The sequence below is a fragment of the Pecten maximus genome, chromosome 9 (assembly GCF_902652985.1).
Source record: "Pecten maximus chromosome 9, xPecMax1.1, whole genome shotgun sequence".
In the NCBI taxonomy this organism is placed as follows: domain Eukaryota; kingdom Metazoa; phylum Mollusca; class Bivalvia; order Pectinida; family Pectinidae; genus Pecten; species Pecten maximus.
The window spans coordinates 39163480-39179192 of NC_047023.1; the positions used below are offsets into that span (position 1 = coordinate 39163480).

Below are 15713 nucleotides of genomic sequence, written 5' to 3' on the forward strand. Positions count from 1 at the left end.
AGACTGCGAGACACTGTTTTGCCTGTTGAGGCTGTGAGACACTGTTTTGCCTGTTGAGGCTGTGCGACACTATTTTACCTGTTGAGGCTGTGCGACACTATTTTACCTGTTGAGGCTGTGAGACACTGTTTTGCCTGTTGATGATCTAACACCTTACTTACCTGTATATATAGGATTTGGATGTCTTTACATTGTACCATCCTATTAAGATACTGTATTTAGCTTTTAAGACTATAGGACTGTTTGCCTATTAAGGCTGAAGTACTAAGACATTATTTAGGATATAGGACTATGTGCTTGTTATTCCTGATACTGAGACGATGGACACAGTGGGATGATACGCCTGTTTTACCATTGCAGCACACTATTGGTGGAGGGGCTGGAACAGCACTACTGTCTCATGGCTGCCGACGTGAAGGATGCCTACCTTATGCACATTCTCGACAAATTCACCGAGGAGAACCCAAAGAGTTCCATCATGATTTTCACCAACACATGCAAGTATGTAGAGTTTATAAACAGTTTGTTTTAAGTATTCTGTAGCCAAAACCAGTACAAAGATGTTGCTAACTTATATAATTAACTTATAAATTATATATACATGTATATATATAGGTAACCAAGTTTGAATTATTTCTTTTATATAGATTGTTTAAGTATTAGTGCTGATTTATTGTGATGAAATTTTCTTTCTCGCAATACTGCTGCAGATTTTTTTCTGTTTTTCAATTGAAATTTCGGGATTTGGAAAATGCATTATCAGACACAAAGAAGCTAAAGACACATGATAATTTGGTAGCGTTGTAAAAATAACAGTTCAGAATCATAACTGTACTCAAGTGGTTTGACAGTTTAAAGCAAAGTCTAGGAACACCGAAGTCTATAGAATTAGTACTTATATAATGTGACTTGGGGTTGTGTCTTGATACAGAAAACAAATATTCATACCCTGACTACACTACTCTCTGTCATTGATAATCAGAACTTTGATCACAGCTACAGCCTACACACTACCATCTCCAGGTTACGATATTTCACTGTGATCAAAGCTACAGCCGACACACTACCATCTCCAGGTTACGATATTTCTGTGTGATCACAGCTACAGCCTACACATTACCACCTCCAGGTTACGATATTTTAGCCTGATCACAGCTACAGCCTACACACACCATCTCCAGGTTACGAGATTTCTGTGTGATCACAGCTACAGCCTACACACTACCATCTCCAGGTTACGATATTTCTGTGTGATCACAGCTACAGCCGACACACTACCATCTCCAGGTTACGAGATTTCTGTGTGATCACAGCTACAGCCTACACATTACCATCTCCAGGTTACGATATTTTAGCCTGATCACAGCTACAACCTACACACTACCATCTCCGTGTTACGATATTTTAGCCTGATCACAGCTATAGCCTACACACTACCATCTCCATGTTTCGATATTTTTGCCTGATCACAGCTATAGCCTACACACTACCATCTCCATATTACGATATTTTAGCCTGATCACAGCTACAGTCTACACACTACCATCTCCATATTACGATATTTTAGCCTGATCACAGCTACAGCCTACACACTACCATCTCCAGGTTACGATATTTTAGCCTGATCACAGCTATAGCCTACACACTACCATCTCCATGTTACGATATTTTAGCCTGATCACAGCTATAGCCTACACACTACCATCTCCATGTTACGATATTTTAGCCTGATCACAGCTACAGCCTACACACTACCATCTCCAGGTTACGATATTTCACTGTGATTACAGCTACAGCCGACACACTACCATCTCCAGGCTACGATATTTTAGCCTGATCACAGCTACAGCCTACACACTACCATCTCCAGGTTAAGATATTTTAGCCTGATCACAGCTACAGCCTACACACTACCATCTCCAGGTTACGATATTTCAGTGTGATTAAACTATAACAGTGGCTAATAGTGCCCCTGTCATCTGTGTAAAATGTCTTCATGCTACCTTATCTGTCTTGGTACCTGTTGTTGACATTGTGTTGATGTGTCAGTATGGGATTATACCTGTTGTTGACATTGTGTTGATGTGTCAGTATGGGATTATACCTGTTGTTGACATTGTGACAGTATGGGATTATACCTGTTGTTGATATGATGTCAGTATGGGATTATACCTGTTGTTGACATTGTGTTGATGTGACAGTATGGGGTTATACCTGTTGTTGACATTGTGACAGTATGGGATTATACCTGTTGTTGATATGATGTCAGTATGGGATTATACCTGTTGTTGATATTGTGTTGATGTGACAGTATGGGATTATACCTGTTGTTGACATTGTGTTGATGTGACAGTATGGGATTATACCTGTTGTTGATATTGTGTTGATGTGTCAGTATGGGATTATACCTGTTGTTGACATTGTGACAGTATGGGATTATACCTGTTGTTGACATTGTGACAGTATGGGATTATACCTGTTGTTGATATGATGTCAGTATGGGATTATACCTGTTGTTGACATTGTGTTGGTGTGTCAGTATGGGATTATACCTGTTGTTGACATTGTGTTGGTGTGTCAGTATGGGATTATACCTGTTGTTGATATGATGTCAGTATGGGATTATACCTGTTGTTGATATGATGTCAGTATGGGATTATACCTGTTGTTGATATGATGTCAGTATGGGATTATACCTGTTGTTGACATTGTGTTGATGTGACAGTATGGGGTTATACCTGTTGTTGACATTGTGACAGTATGGGATTATACCTGTTGTTGACATTGTGTTGATGTGTCAGTATGGGATTATACCTGTTGTTGACATTGTGTTGATGTGACAGTATGGGATTATACCTGTTGTTGACATTGTGTTGATGTGACAGTATGGGATTATACCTGTTGTTGACATTGTGTTGATGTGACAGTATGGGGTTATACCTGTTGTTGACATTGTGACAGTATGGGATTATACCTGTTGTTGATATGATGTCAGTATGGGATTATACCTGTTGTTGATATGATGACAGTATGGGATTATACCTGTTGTTGACATTGTGTTGATGTGTCAGTATGGGATTATACCTGTTGTTGACATTGTGTTGATGTGACAGTATGGGGTTATACCTGTTGTTGACATTGTGTTGATGTGACAGTATGGGGTTATACCTGTTGTTGACATTGTGTTGATGTGACAGTATGGGGTTATACCTGTTGTTGACATTGTGACAGTATGGGATTATACCTGTTGTTGATATGATGTCAGTATGGGATTATACCTGTTGTTGACATTGTGACAGTATGGGATTATACCTGTTGTTGACATTGTGACAGTATGGGATTATACCTGTTGTTGATATGATGTCAGTATGGGATTATACCTGTTGTTGACATTGTGTTGATGTGTCAGTATGGGATTATACCTGTTGTTGATATGATGTCAGTATGGGATTATACCTGTTGTTGACATTGTGTTGATGTGTCAGTATGGGATTATACCTGTTGTTGACATTGTGACAGTATGGGATTATACCTGTTGTTGATATGATGTCAGTATGGGATTATACCTGTTGTTGACATTGTGTTGATGTGTCAGTATGGGATTATACCTGTTGTTAACATTGTGTTGGTGTGTCAGTATGGGATTATACCTGTTGTTGATATGATGTCAGTATGGGATTATACCTGTTGTTGATATGATGTCAGTATGGGATTATACCTGTTGTTGATATGATGTCAGTATGGGATTATACCTGTTGTTGACATTGTGTTGATGTGTCACTATGGGATTATACCTGTTGTTGATATGATGTCAGTATGGGATTATACCTGTTGTTGATATGATGTCAGTATGGGATTATACCTGTTGTTGATATGATGTCAGTATGGGATTATACCTGTTGTTGACATTGTGTTGATGTGTCAGTATGGGATTATACCTGTTGTTGATATGATGTCAGTATGGGATTATACCTGTTGTTGATATGATGTCAGTAAGGGATTATACCTGTTGTTGACATTGTGTTGGTGTGACAGTATGGAATTGTACCTGTTGTTGACATTGTGTTGATGTGTCAGTATGGGATTATACCTGTTGTTGATATGATGTCAGTATGGGATTATACCTGTTGTTGACATTGTGACAGTATGGGATTATACCTGTTGTTGATATGATGTCAGTATGGGATTATACCTGTTGTTGACATTGTGTTGATATGACAGTATGGGATTATACCTGTTGTTGATATGATGTCAGTATGGGATTATACCTGTTGTTGACATTGTGACAGTATGGGATTATACCTGTTGTTGATATGATGTCAGTATGGGATTATACCTGTTGTTGATATGATGTCAGTATGGGATTATACCTGTTGTTGACATTGTGTTGATGTGACAGTATGGGATTATACCTGTTGTTGACATTGTGACAGTATGGGATTATACCTGTTGTTGACATTGTGTTGATGTGTCAGTATGGGATTATACCTGTTGTTGACATTGTGACAGTATGGGATTATACCTGTTGTTGATATGATGTCAGTATGGGATTATACCTGTTGTTGACATTGTGTTGATATGACAGTATGGGATTATACCTGTTGTTGATATGATGTCAGTATGGGATTATACCTGTTGTTGACATTGTGACAGTATGGGATTATACCTGTTGTTGATATGATGTCAGTATGGGATTATACCTGTTGTTGATATGATGTCAGTATGGGATTATACCTGTTGTTGACATTGTGTTGATGTGACAGTATGGGATTATACCTGTTGTTGATATGATGTCAGTATGGGATTATACCTGTTGTTGATATGATGTCAGTATGGGATTATACCTGTTGTTGACATTGTGTTGGTGTGTCAGTATGGGATTATACCTGTTGTTGACATTGTGTTGATGTGTCAGTATGGGATTATACCTGTTGTTGATATGATGTCAGTATGGGATTATACCTGTTGTTGATATGATGTCAGTATGGGATTATACCTGTTGTTGACATTGTGTTGATGTGACAGTATGGGATTATACCTGTTGTTGACATTGTGTTGATATGACAGTATGGAATTATATACCTGTTGTTGATATTGTGTTGATATTTACAGGTACACACAGATCCTAGGGATGATCTGTACAAGTCTGGGCCTCAACTGTGTAATCTTACATGCAATGTGCAAACAGAAGGAGCGTCTTGCAGCCTTGGCAAAGTTCAAGTCTAACCAAGTCAACATCCTCATTGCTACTGATGTGGCCAGTAGGTAGGTAGGATTGGTAAGAAAGTCTAACTAGGTCAGAGGTCATGTCTTACTTGATAGACTATTTAGTGTTCATGTCTAACAAGATAGAGTTCATGGATAACTAAGTTAGCATTAAAGTCTTACTTGGTTAGTTTGGTTAAGTATAAATATTGATGTCATATTAACAGCTAGGGTCATTTAAGGATGTGCCAGGTTTTGGAGGTGGAGGAAAGCCGGAGAACCTAGGGAAAAAATACTACCTATGGTCAGTACCAGGTAACTGCCCCATTTGGGTACCGATCTCGCGACCCAGAGGTGATACAAAGTTGGAACATTTTAACCATTCGGCCACCGTGGCCCCTACTTGGTTAGATTTCAAGTCTAATTTGGCTAAGTTCTAGAAAAACTAGGTTAGGTTTCAAGTCTAACTTGGTTAAAGTATAACTAGGTTAGAGGTCTATTTTTACTAGATTAAAGTTAAAGTGTAACCAAGTCAACATCCTCATTACCAATCATGTGGCAAATTGTGAATTAAAAGATAATCAAGCTCAACATCCTCAGACATAGGTTTAATTCTGAGTTGGGTAACATCCTCAGACATAAGTTTAATTCTGAGTTGGGTAACATCCTCAGACATAGGTTTAATTCTGAGTTGGGTAACATCCTCAGACATAAGTTTAATTCTGAGTTGGGTAACATCCTCAGACATAGGTTTAATTCTGAGTTGGGTAACATCCTCAGACGTAAGTTTAATTCTGAGTTGGGTAACATCCTCAGACATAAGTTTAATTCTGAGTTGGGTAACATCCTCAGACATAGATGTAATTCTGAGTTGGGTAACATCCTCAGACATAGGTTTAATTCTGAGTTGGGTAACATCCTCAGACATAGGTTTAATTCTGAGTTGGGTAACATCCTCAGACATAGGTTTAATTCTGAGTTGGGTAACATCCTCAGACATAGGTTTAATTCTGAGTTGGGTAACATCCTCAGACATAGGTTTAATTCTGAGTTGGGTAACATCCTCAGACATAGATTTAATTCTGAGTTGGGTAACATCCTCAGACATAGATTTAATTCTGAGTTGGGTAACATCCTCAGACGTAAGTTTAATTCTGAGTTGGGTAACATCCTCAGACATAGATGTAATTCTGAGTTGGGTAACATCCTCAGACATAGATGTAATTCTGAGTTTGGTAACATCCTCATTATTACAATCATATGACATATTTATATGTATCAATGTCTCTGTATTGGCTGACAGGGGTTTAGACATACCAACAGTAGATCTGATTATGAACCACAACGTGCCGTCCCGACCCAAAGACTACGTACACAGAGTTGGTCGTACAGCAAGGGCAGGTAATGATGTTAACATTGTGTTTGTGTACAAAGATTTATTTTGTAGTAAAAATATTACTGTGAACATTGAGTCTGTCCCACTTCTCTCCTATATCAGAAGTTCAGCCACATAGTCTCTTGTGTATATAAAATGAGATATTGGAGTATGTAGTCCATGTCAAAATCTTTAAACAGTGAAATATATTGTGTCTTGCTAGAAAATCATGAATATTGAATATGAAAAGTTTTGTATATATTGTGTGTAACCTCAAATAATTGTTTGTTTCTGAAGGTCGAGGTGGCAAGTCAATTACCTTGGTGACACAGTTTGACATTAAGTTGGTGCATGCCATTGAGGAATTCACAAGTACGTACATGTCTTCAATGTTGAAGTCACTAAATCTGCTACATTTTCATTTTGATACATTTTGAATATGACTAAAAGCTATTACTGAATATGTTTATAATTCAAATTAAGACAGGGTCACTTGTAATATGATGATAAATATTGTATTATACTTAGGGAGCAATGATCAATTTATTTATATCTATAGAAAAAAAGATGACTGAGTACAAAGCTGAAGAAAAAGAGGCCTTACGTATACTTGTGGAAGTGGCTACAGCCAGGAGGGAGGCCGAGATTGTAAGTACACCTATTAATGGTCACCAAGATTGTAAGTACACCTATTAATGGTCACCAAGATTGTAAGTACACCTATTAATGGTCACCAAGATTGTAAGTACACCTATAATCTGTTGGTCACCAAGATTGTAAGTACACCAATAATCTTAATTGTCACCAAGATTGTAAGTTCAGAGATAATCTTAATGGTCACCGAGATTGTAAGTACACCAATAATCTTAATGATCACCAAGATTGTAAGTACACCAATAATCTTAATGATCACCAAGATTGTAAGTACACCAATAATCTTAATGGTCACCGAGATTGTAAGTACACCAATAATCTTAATGGTCACCGAGATTGTAAGTACACCAATAATCTTAATGGTCACCAAGAACTAACTGTTATATGGTTGACTAGAGTTCATTTGAACCTAGATCTATATTAGTCAATGTGGTTGAAGTATGATGCAGTAGGTTCAAAGTTGGCTCAAGATTCCCTAGTTGACCCTACTTGACAGAAACGTTAGCTGTTGTGTTAATCGTTGTGTGATGTTAGTACGGGGGACTACTGTATACTTGGGTCACAGAGCTGTAGTGTTAATCGTTGTGTGATGTTAGTACAGGGGACTACTGTGTACTTGGGTCACAGAGCTGTCGTGTTAATCGTTGTGTGATGTTAGTACGGGGAACTACTGTATACTTGGGTCACAGAGCTGTAGTGTTAATCGTTGTGTGATGTTAGTACGGGGGACTACTGTATACTTGGGTCACAGAGCTGTAGTGTTAATCGTTGTGTGATGTTAGTACGGGGGACTACTGTGTACTTCGGTCACAGTAGAACCTGGGTATTCAAACAGATCATAGAGATATTTTGCACGAGCAATGGTCAAATCATGGGTCTCTTGAAAATCACACTGTTTATTACTACATTGATGTATGGTTTACTATACTCTTTATACAGTAATAAAGGTTAACTCATCCCTACAATGGTCAACTGTGGTCATCCCCTACTATGGTCAACTGTGGTCATTCCCTACTATGGTCAACTATGGTCATCCCCTACTATGGTCAACTATGGTCATCCCCTACTATGGTCATCCCCTACCATGGTCTTCTATGGTCATCCCCTTCTATGGTCAACTGTGGTCATCCCTTACTATGGTCAACTATGGTCATCCCATACTACGGTCAACTATGGTCATCCCTACTATGGTCAACTATGGTCATCCCCCTACTATGGTCAACTATGGTCATCCCCCTACTATGGTCAACTATGGTCATACCCTACTACGGTCAACTATGGGTCATACCCTACTACGGTCAACTATGGTCATACCCTACTACGGTCAACTATGGTGATCCCCCTACTACGGTCAACTATGGTCATCCCCCTACTATGGTCAACTATGGTAATCCCCCTACTACGGTCAACTATGGTCATACCCTACTACGGTCAACTATGGTCATCCCCTACTATGGTCAACTATGGTCATACCCTACTACGGTCAACTATGGTCATCCCATACTATGGTCAACTATGGTCATCCCTACTAATCACATTCTACCACTTTTGCTATGCAATGCCAGTTTTGATTGGTTTAAAACTGTGTATTATTTGCCAGTAATACACTCTCGTATCAATAATACACGCTTGTGAGTCACAGCTGTTACAATCTTTCCCCTCTAAAATTGTGCATTTGTAAACAAACATGGCAACGCCAAAACGTTTGAACGTCGGAGACCATGTATTTTACAACGGAGAAATTTGCCAGATTGTTAGTTTCTATCAACCCAGAGCAGAGTGCTAAACAATATGTTGTAAGGTCATTTTCCACAGGCAATCTTTGGAGAGCATTTCTACATGAATTGCTGGCCGACATCCCCGAAAGTTCTCGTAACGTTGCTGTCAACTGGCTTGGAACTGACGTCAGCTTTTGAATATTCATTAGCATGCACGCCTTATCGTTTCTTGTGAATTGTAACAGCCATGTAGCGACACATTTCCGGGGGTTTCGTTGCCGTTTTTCTATAAGGAAGAGGTAGATCTCAGAACTAAATAGTACATGGTAGAATAGAAATAATCAACTTTCTATACTTTCTTACTCCGACTCGGATATTTTGCAATTTTAATTAATAACTCGGGCCTGTGGCTTTCGTTATTAATTCAATTGCAAAAATATCCTCGTCCTAGTTGTATATCCTGCAACAATACACGAATCATCGTTAATTATTTCTTAAGTATATCAGTAGGTGATCAAATCAAGAACAGCCATAAATACCATCATTTACATCTTCTCTCAGAATGTGATAGCAATAGTGATCAGAAACTTTGTTATGTGCTAAAACTTGACACAACTTGACAAAAATTGTATTTTGTTAATTACTAATGTATCATTATATATGAGCCGCCGGCTGGCATTTAGGTCCTTAAGTTCTATCCAATGAAAACGGAGAAAAAAGGGAATTCCGTCAGAGTTATTATTTCCATTCTATTTCCGTTTCGCGCGAAAACGGGAATCCCACTTGCGTTGCAAAAACACAAAATGCAGCTGATATACTTTGTTATAGATGAACTTTAAATACCTGTCCTTAAACTTTAGACATGTCGGTTAATTTTCCATTCAATAACATTAACGGTAAATGTAAATAAAAGTGTTTATTCAACAAAAATATCGACACGAATGGGGTTTCCCCGTTTTCTGCCGAACACACTTCCGGTATTTACGTAGTTGTTTACATTCGCTACGAAGATGGCAGATGGGAGTGTTTAGGTCTAACGCATCAAGAAATCTTATATGATGTCTCTTCCGCCAAATTTTAACGTAGTCGGATGTGATAGCGATTTAGCAAGTGAGATAGACGATGATTTTAGCCATTTCTTTCCGTGTACAAGTCGGGTAAACAGTGGTACAGCTGAAGAGGTGAGTTCTGTCTCCGGTAATCAGGATGAAGATGTTGATTTTGACTATGACATCGAGAGTGATAATGATGATGATGATGTGAGTAACGGCATTAGCGTTATTAATTCGCCGATTCTACATACTCGGATGAGAGTTTTTATCAGAAATGACGTTGAAAGGGACACAGAAAATGATTCTGATCAAGACACACTACGTAGTGATGACAACGAGGTTGATGATGATGATGATGACGACGAAAATAACTCGGACGAACGTGACGCACAGCGTAAATGTAAGAAGGGGTGTCTGTCCAAATTTCCCAATATGGATATCAAAGATAACAGATTGAATGTGCAGGGAATGGAGAGAGATGGCAGGGACATGTTAATTATTGGACAGCTCCAGGCATGTGGCATGACAAGGGGAATACATGGTCAAACTAACGTCAAACGGCATCGCTTTGACTACCAATTCCAGAACACAAGTGTTTGCAAGGCTTGTTTCCTTTATGTTAATAACATAAATGCACATTACTTGAAAAATATCAGGGCCCATTTCGTCAAGAATGGTGCTGTTCCACGGATACATGGAAATACAGGGAAAAAACCCAAAAATGCAGTGACCTATGATAATGTTCAACAAGTTGTCCAGTTTATTTCAAGGTAAGTGCTGTGCCGTATGTGTACTTATACACAGGTATTTAACATTAAAAAAAAAATAAAAATGAAACCCATAGTTCTGTATGTAGAATATTCATACTTGTCGTGCATGTCATGATTAACATCAAACTATCTGTGCAGTCTGTATTTTGTTCTCTTTTGCTGGGGAAAAATAAATAAATAATACAACTGTTAGTAATTTAACTTAACATGTGCAAAACTTAATTTAAAAAAATCATCTCAAGTCACCTTGATTAAATATAAACATACCGGGTACATGTATTTTGAAATATAATAGCTATATTATTTATTTACGTACATTCAATTGTAATAGGTCACAGTTTGATACAGACCTTGTCTGTTTCGAAATTTCCATTATACATATTTTACTATCAGCACAATGAGATACATGTATTTGGAAATGAATTTTGATGTTAATTATTTTTTAATGCAGTTACATTTATATGTTAGGTATGCAGATGAGATGGGATTGCCCCAACCTGCTGCACCACGTGGACGGGACAGCTTTCCACCAATATATTTACCTGGAAGTGAAACCTATCTATCTGTCCATAAGAAATACAGCCAAGTATGTATGTAAGTATTATCCTCATAATGAAAAAAGTACTTGGTAATCAATTCATACAGCAATCCATGATAAACCAGTGTCAATTTTCACTGTTATGAATTAAATATTGTCTACAGATACATTTAATTTATAATCATAAAACATTTGAAATAATGCCTTTATAAATTGGTTTAGCTATAAGAATATTTTTTTTAACTATGTATGCTTTAATTATAAACACAAACAAGCTGCTAATAAATTATCTTCCATCACTAGATATCTTAGAATTTGTCCAAATTATTTGTTAAAATGAAAATAATATATTTCAAACTTTGGAAATGACATTGAATTATTTGGTTTTAGTATTGTTTATAATCGTCACCCTCCAATTTTATGATCTAGTGACATATCTATTTTCAACAGTGAAACAGAAAACCGATGCCTATCTGAGACCACTTTCAGAAGAATATGGCACCAGTGTCTCCCACACATCCAGTTCATGTCCTGCAAGACAGATGTATGTCACAAATGTGAATCCTTTAGGAATCGGATACAGAAGGTAAGAACCTAATCAAAACAAGTCTAATTTAATATCCATGGACAGTAAAACCAAAATATCTTAATATATTTGAGTTCTAATTTTAGATAAACAGATAGTGATATTGTAATAATTCTACATTCATATTCATTCATAACAATAATGGTATGAATTTATTAGTAAAATAACAAAGAAAACTTTTATTGCTTTAAACATCTTGTTATACATTTTTATAGGTTCATTATATACATTTTGTATGTACGATGTATATAGAACATTTTGATGACATGTTAAGATAAGATTTTTGTACATATATTGTATCTAGGCCATCACTGAGGCAGATAAAATGGAGGCTAGCACAGACTTTGCAGAACACATTTCATCAGCCCAAAAGGAGAGAGACCATTATCGACAAAAATGTCATGCTGCTATTGCAGGTCTTCATGGTCATCCGAAGTCTACTGTTCCTGTTCCTCCAACATCCATGGACCTAAAAGATGTCCACTACACATTTGATTATGCTCAAAGTGTACTTCTGCCCAGTCATTGCAGACAGGAAGGAGCTTTGTACTTCAGGTAAAAAACAATTTAAGTCTGTTAAAAGGGAGAAGCAGTAGGTAAAACAGGTTACATTTAAAACCATTAAATCTCTGTAGTATTGGATCATATTTCATAAAATGTAATTCATGTATTAAAGATGTAAAGTTTCAATCTTGAATATCAGAATAAAAAAATATCGGATTGAAATTAAAAGAAATGATCTTGAACACTGCTTCTCTGATATTGTACAGCTTTTTCTTTCAGGTCACCATATAAAGCTAATCTATTTGGTATTTGCAATGATGGTCGGTCCCTGCAAACAAATTATTTGTTTGGCGAGGATCAGTCCATTGGTCTGGATGGTGCCCAGAGCCACTCGGCCAATGCTGTTGTATCTATGTTGCACCACTTCTTCGAATACCACGGGGAAGGAGAAAAAACTGTGTACTTGAATGCAGACAATTGTGGTGGCCAAAATAAGAATCAGGTATGGAATATTTGTTGTTGAGTTAAGAAAACACCTTAAAGGAGTGTGGCACATCAGTTAAGATCATTTGCCAAGTTGAACTGAATTCATTCAAAAAAGTCAGCAGTGTAAGTTTCTGTTTATCACAAAACTGGTAGTTATGCAAATATAAGGAGCAGGCTGTATGTTTCTTTGTACTGAAACAATTATTCAGCATTACATAATCATTATGACATTATAAGTTACATATTTTTGAAGCTGTTGAATGTTGATACCCACTCATCTCCGATTTCTCCAAAATTTTGTAATTGTGAAGTCACAATAGTGTTATTATATACAGGTGTCTTATTTTTGACATGCTAGTAGAAAGCAGGCCAGTAATATAATAAACTTAATAATACAGGTTCTTACACTGCTTTATACAATGAACCTAATTTTATTTTTTTATGATTCAGGTTGTCACAAGCTATCTGGCTTGGAGAGTGGCAAATGGATATCATGATGACATCCATCTACATTTCATGAAGCCATATCATGCCCGTTGTCTTGTGGATGGGATGTTTGGTATTGCCCGAAGGAAAATCAGACGCAATGATGTGGATAGTTTGTCTGACCTGAAGATGACAATTCATGCTTCATCCACACATAACCAGGCAGATTTATACAGTGAGATGTCACCAAATTCGTGGATCTGGAGAGACTGGAAACAATTCTTCAAGCCTGTATTTAGAGCGGTTCCTGGTATTGGGAAATACCATCACTTTCACTTTGCTTCCACCACTTCAGGTACATGTACTGCTATATTTACATATTTCAATCCATTTAATTTATATAATGTACTGCGCTTTCATTATCAATTACCTCCATGGGTAATTCCGCTAGATTTATGAGTCTGATTCTAATGATGTATTTGGTATGTGGGGCATGCAGAATTTTTATCCGATTTAAAAATAAAATGGTTTTGTACAGGTTTTTTGATTTTTATGTGTACATGTATCCCTTTCAAAACTAAGTTCAATTACAACATGCCATTCCTGTTTCTTTCTTTCAGGAATGGTTACTGTTAAAAAAGGTGTTGACGGGGAGACAACGCCAGTGAGGCTTGTGAAGAGGGGAAAGATTATTCCACAGGGTTTGCCAGTGAGACTGGAGGCAAAAGGTTTTTCCGCAGAACGTGCATGGTACCTGTACAAAAATATCAGGCCTTTTGTAAAGGATCCGTCTAAGGACCTTCTATGTCCCCTGCCCACTGTCCCACAGCCCACCTCTAGACCCACCCACACAGAAGAATGAACTGAAAGTTGAGATCAAAATTGTTATTGATGAAAACTTAAATACTGTACTCATGCTTTTATTTTATATTATGAAATGAGCATTGCTTGTTAGGATACAGTTAAATACAATTTCAAAATAAATGTTTTATCTTCTTACACTACATGTAATTAATTGTAACAATATAATCCTGATGGAGTCCTGGAGTTCACTTTGCAATCTGTTTCTACCAAATAAAATATAAAATGATTGTTATTTGTATTAGGTAAGGGATGTGACTGATTGTTTTTGTATTAGGTAAGGGATGTGACTGATTGTTTTTGTATGTAAGGGATGTGACTGATTGTTTTTGTATGTAAGGGATGTGACTGATTGTTTTTGTGTGTAAGGGATGTGACTGATTGTTTTTGTATTAGGTAAGGGATGTGACTGATTGTTTTTGTATGTAAGGGATGTGACTGATTGTTTTTGTGTGTAAGGGATGTGACTGATTGTTTTTGTGTGTAATTACAAGGGATGTTACCTGTTTATTGCAAGATACATGTTTGTGTTCAAGTTGATATGTGAATCACAAATTTTATCCTTGTAAATAAATGAATCATTACAACTGAAAAAGGACTTTTTTCTTTTTAAATGACTATAGATATAATAACAATTAGAAAATAACAGTCTTCAATTCAAGACCTGTAACAGCAAAGCATTATGCAACTGTCTGTGATAAATGACGTTGCAAAAAATGACGTCAAAAATGGCACTGGTAAAATGACGTCGTTATTAACGCCAACGTCATCTAGCATACCAAATGCGACATATATTCAATGTAGCGTCAAATCGTCAGTTATTGACACACCAAAGCTATTTTTACACCAATTTAACCGCCATTATCTCTAGATTATGAAAATACCAAAAACTCCATTTTGATTTTTTATGCCTTAAGGACCTAAATGCCAGCCGGCGGCTCATATGTCCCTAACGCTTATTTCACTTGTGTTTTTAATAGAAATTAGATGAAAGAGACTTTGGAGAAAGAGACACAATTAACAAAAGGAAAAGGATGATATTAGAAGGAAAAGTAAGTATTGGTGTTGATACATTAATATTGTGGCAGTATGAAATGAAATGATTTCATTTCTTGAGTGCCTGAATTTGTTAAGTACAGGGGAAAATGAATGACAATAATCTCTCATGTTATGGTTTACAATAAACTCTGAAGTGTTTCATGTCAATCTGATTAAAATCATCTGATCATGGCTTCGTGACTATTACTGAAATCTGTTCATGGATTCGTGACTATTACTGAAATCATCTGTTCATGGCTTCGTCAGTATTACTGAAATCTGTTCATGGCTTCGTCAGTATTACTGAAATCATCTGTTCATGGCTTCGTCACTATTACTGAAATCATATGTTCATGGCTTCGTCACTATTACTGAAATCATCTGTTCATGGCTTCGTCACTATTACTGAAATCATCTGTTCATGGATCACTAGTGCTGAAATCATCTGTTCATGGCTTCGTCACTATTACTGAAATCATCTGTTCATGGATCACTAGTGC

At 37.0% G+C, this 15713-nt stretch overlaps 2 protein-coding genes across 2 annotated transcripts in view; both read left to right on the forward strand.

Annotated features, from left to right (window-relative positions):
• LOC117334345 (probable ATP-dependent RNA helicase DDX49) overlaps nt 1–15713 on the forward strand; it is a 29118-nt gene that overhangs the window by 11385 nt on the left and 2020 nt on the right. The window contains exons 6-11 of the mRNA XM_033893904.1: nt 361–501; nt 5113–5265; nt 6509–6606; nt 6878–6952; nt 7140–7228; nt 15156–15227. Coding sequence (XP_033749795.1) covers nt 361–501; nt 5113–5265; nt 6509–6606; nt 6878–6952; nt 7140–7228; nt 15156–15227 — 628 coding nt within the window. The remainder of the gene's footprint in view (nt 1–360; nt 502–5112; nt 5266–6508; nt 6607–6877; nt 6953–7139; nt 7229–15155; nt 15228–15713) is intronic.
• LOC117334344 lies at nt 9830–14484 on the forward strand. Its single transcript, XM_033893903.1, has 7 exons — nt 9830–10774; nt 11243–11368; nt 11763–11898; nt 12203–12453; nt 12682–12904; nt 13339–13669; nt 13935–14484. The coding sequence occupies exons 1-7, from the start codon at nt 10008–10010 to the stop codon at nt 14174–14176; spliced, it is 2076 nt and encodes a 691-aa protein (XP_033749794.1). The 5' UTR covers nt 9830–10007; the 3' UTR covers nt 14177–14484.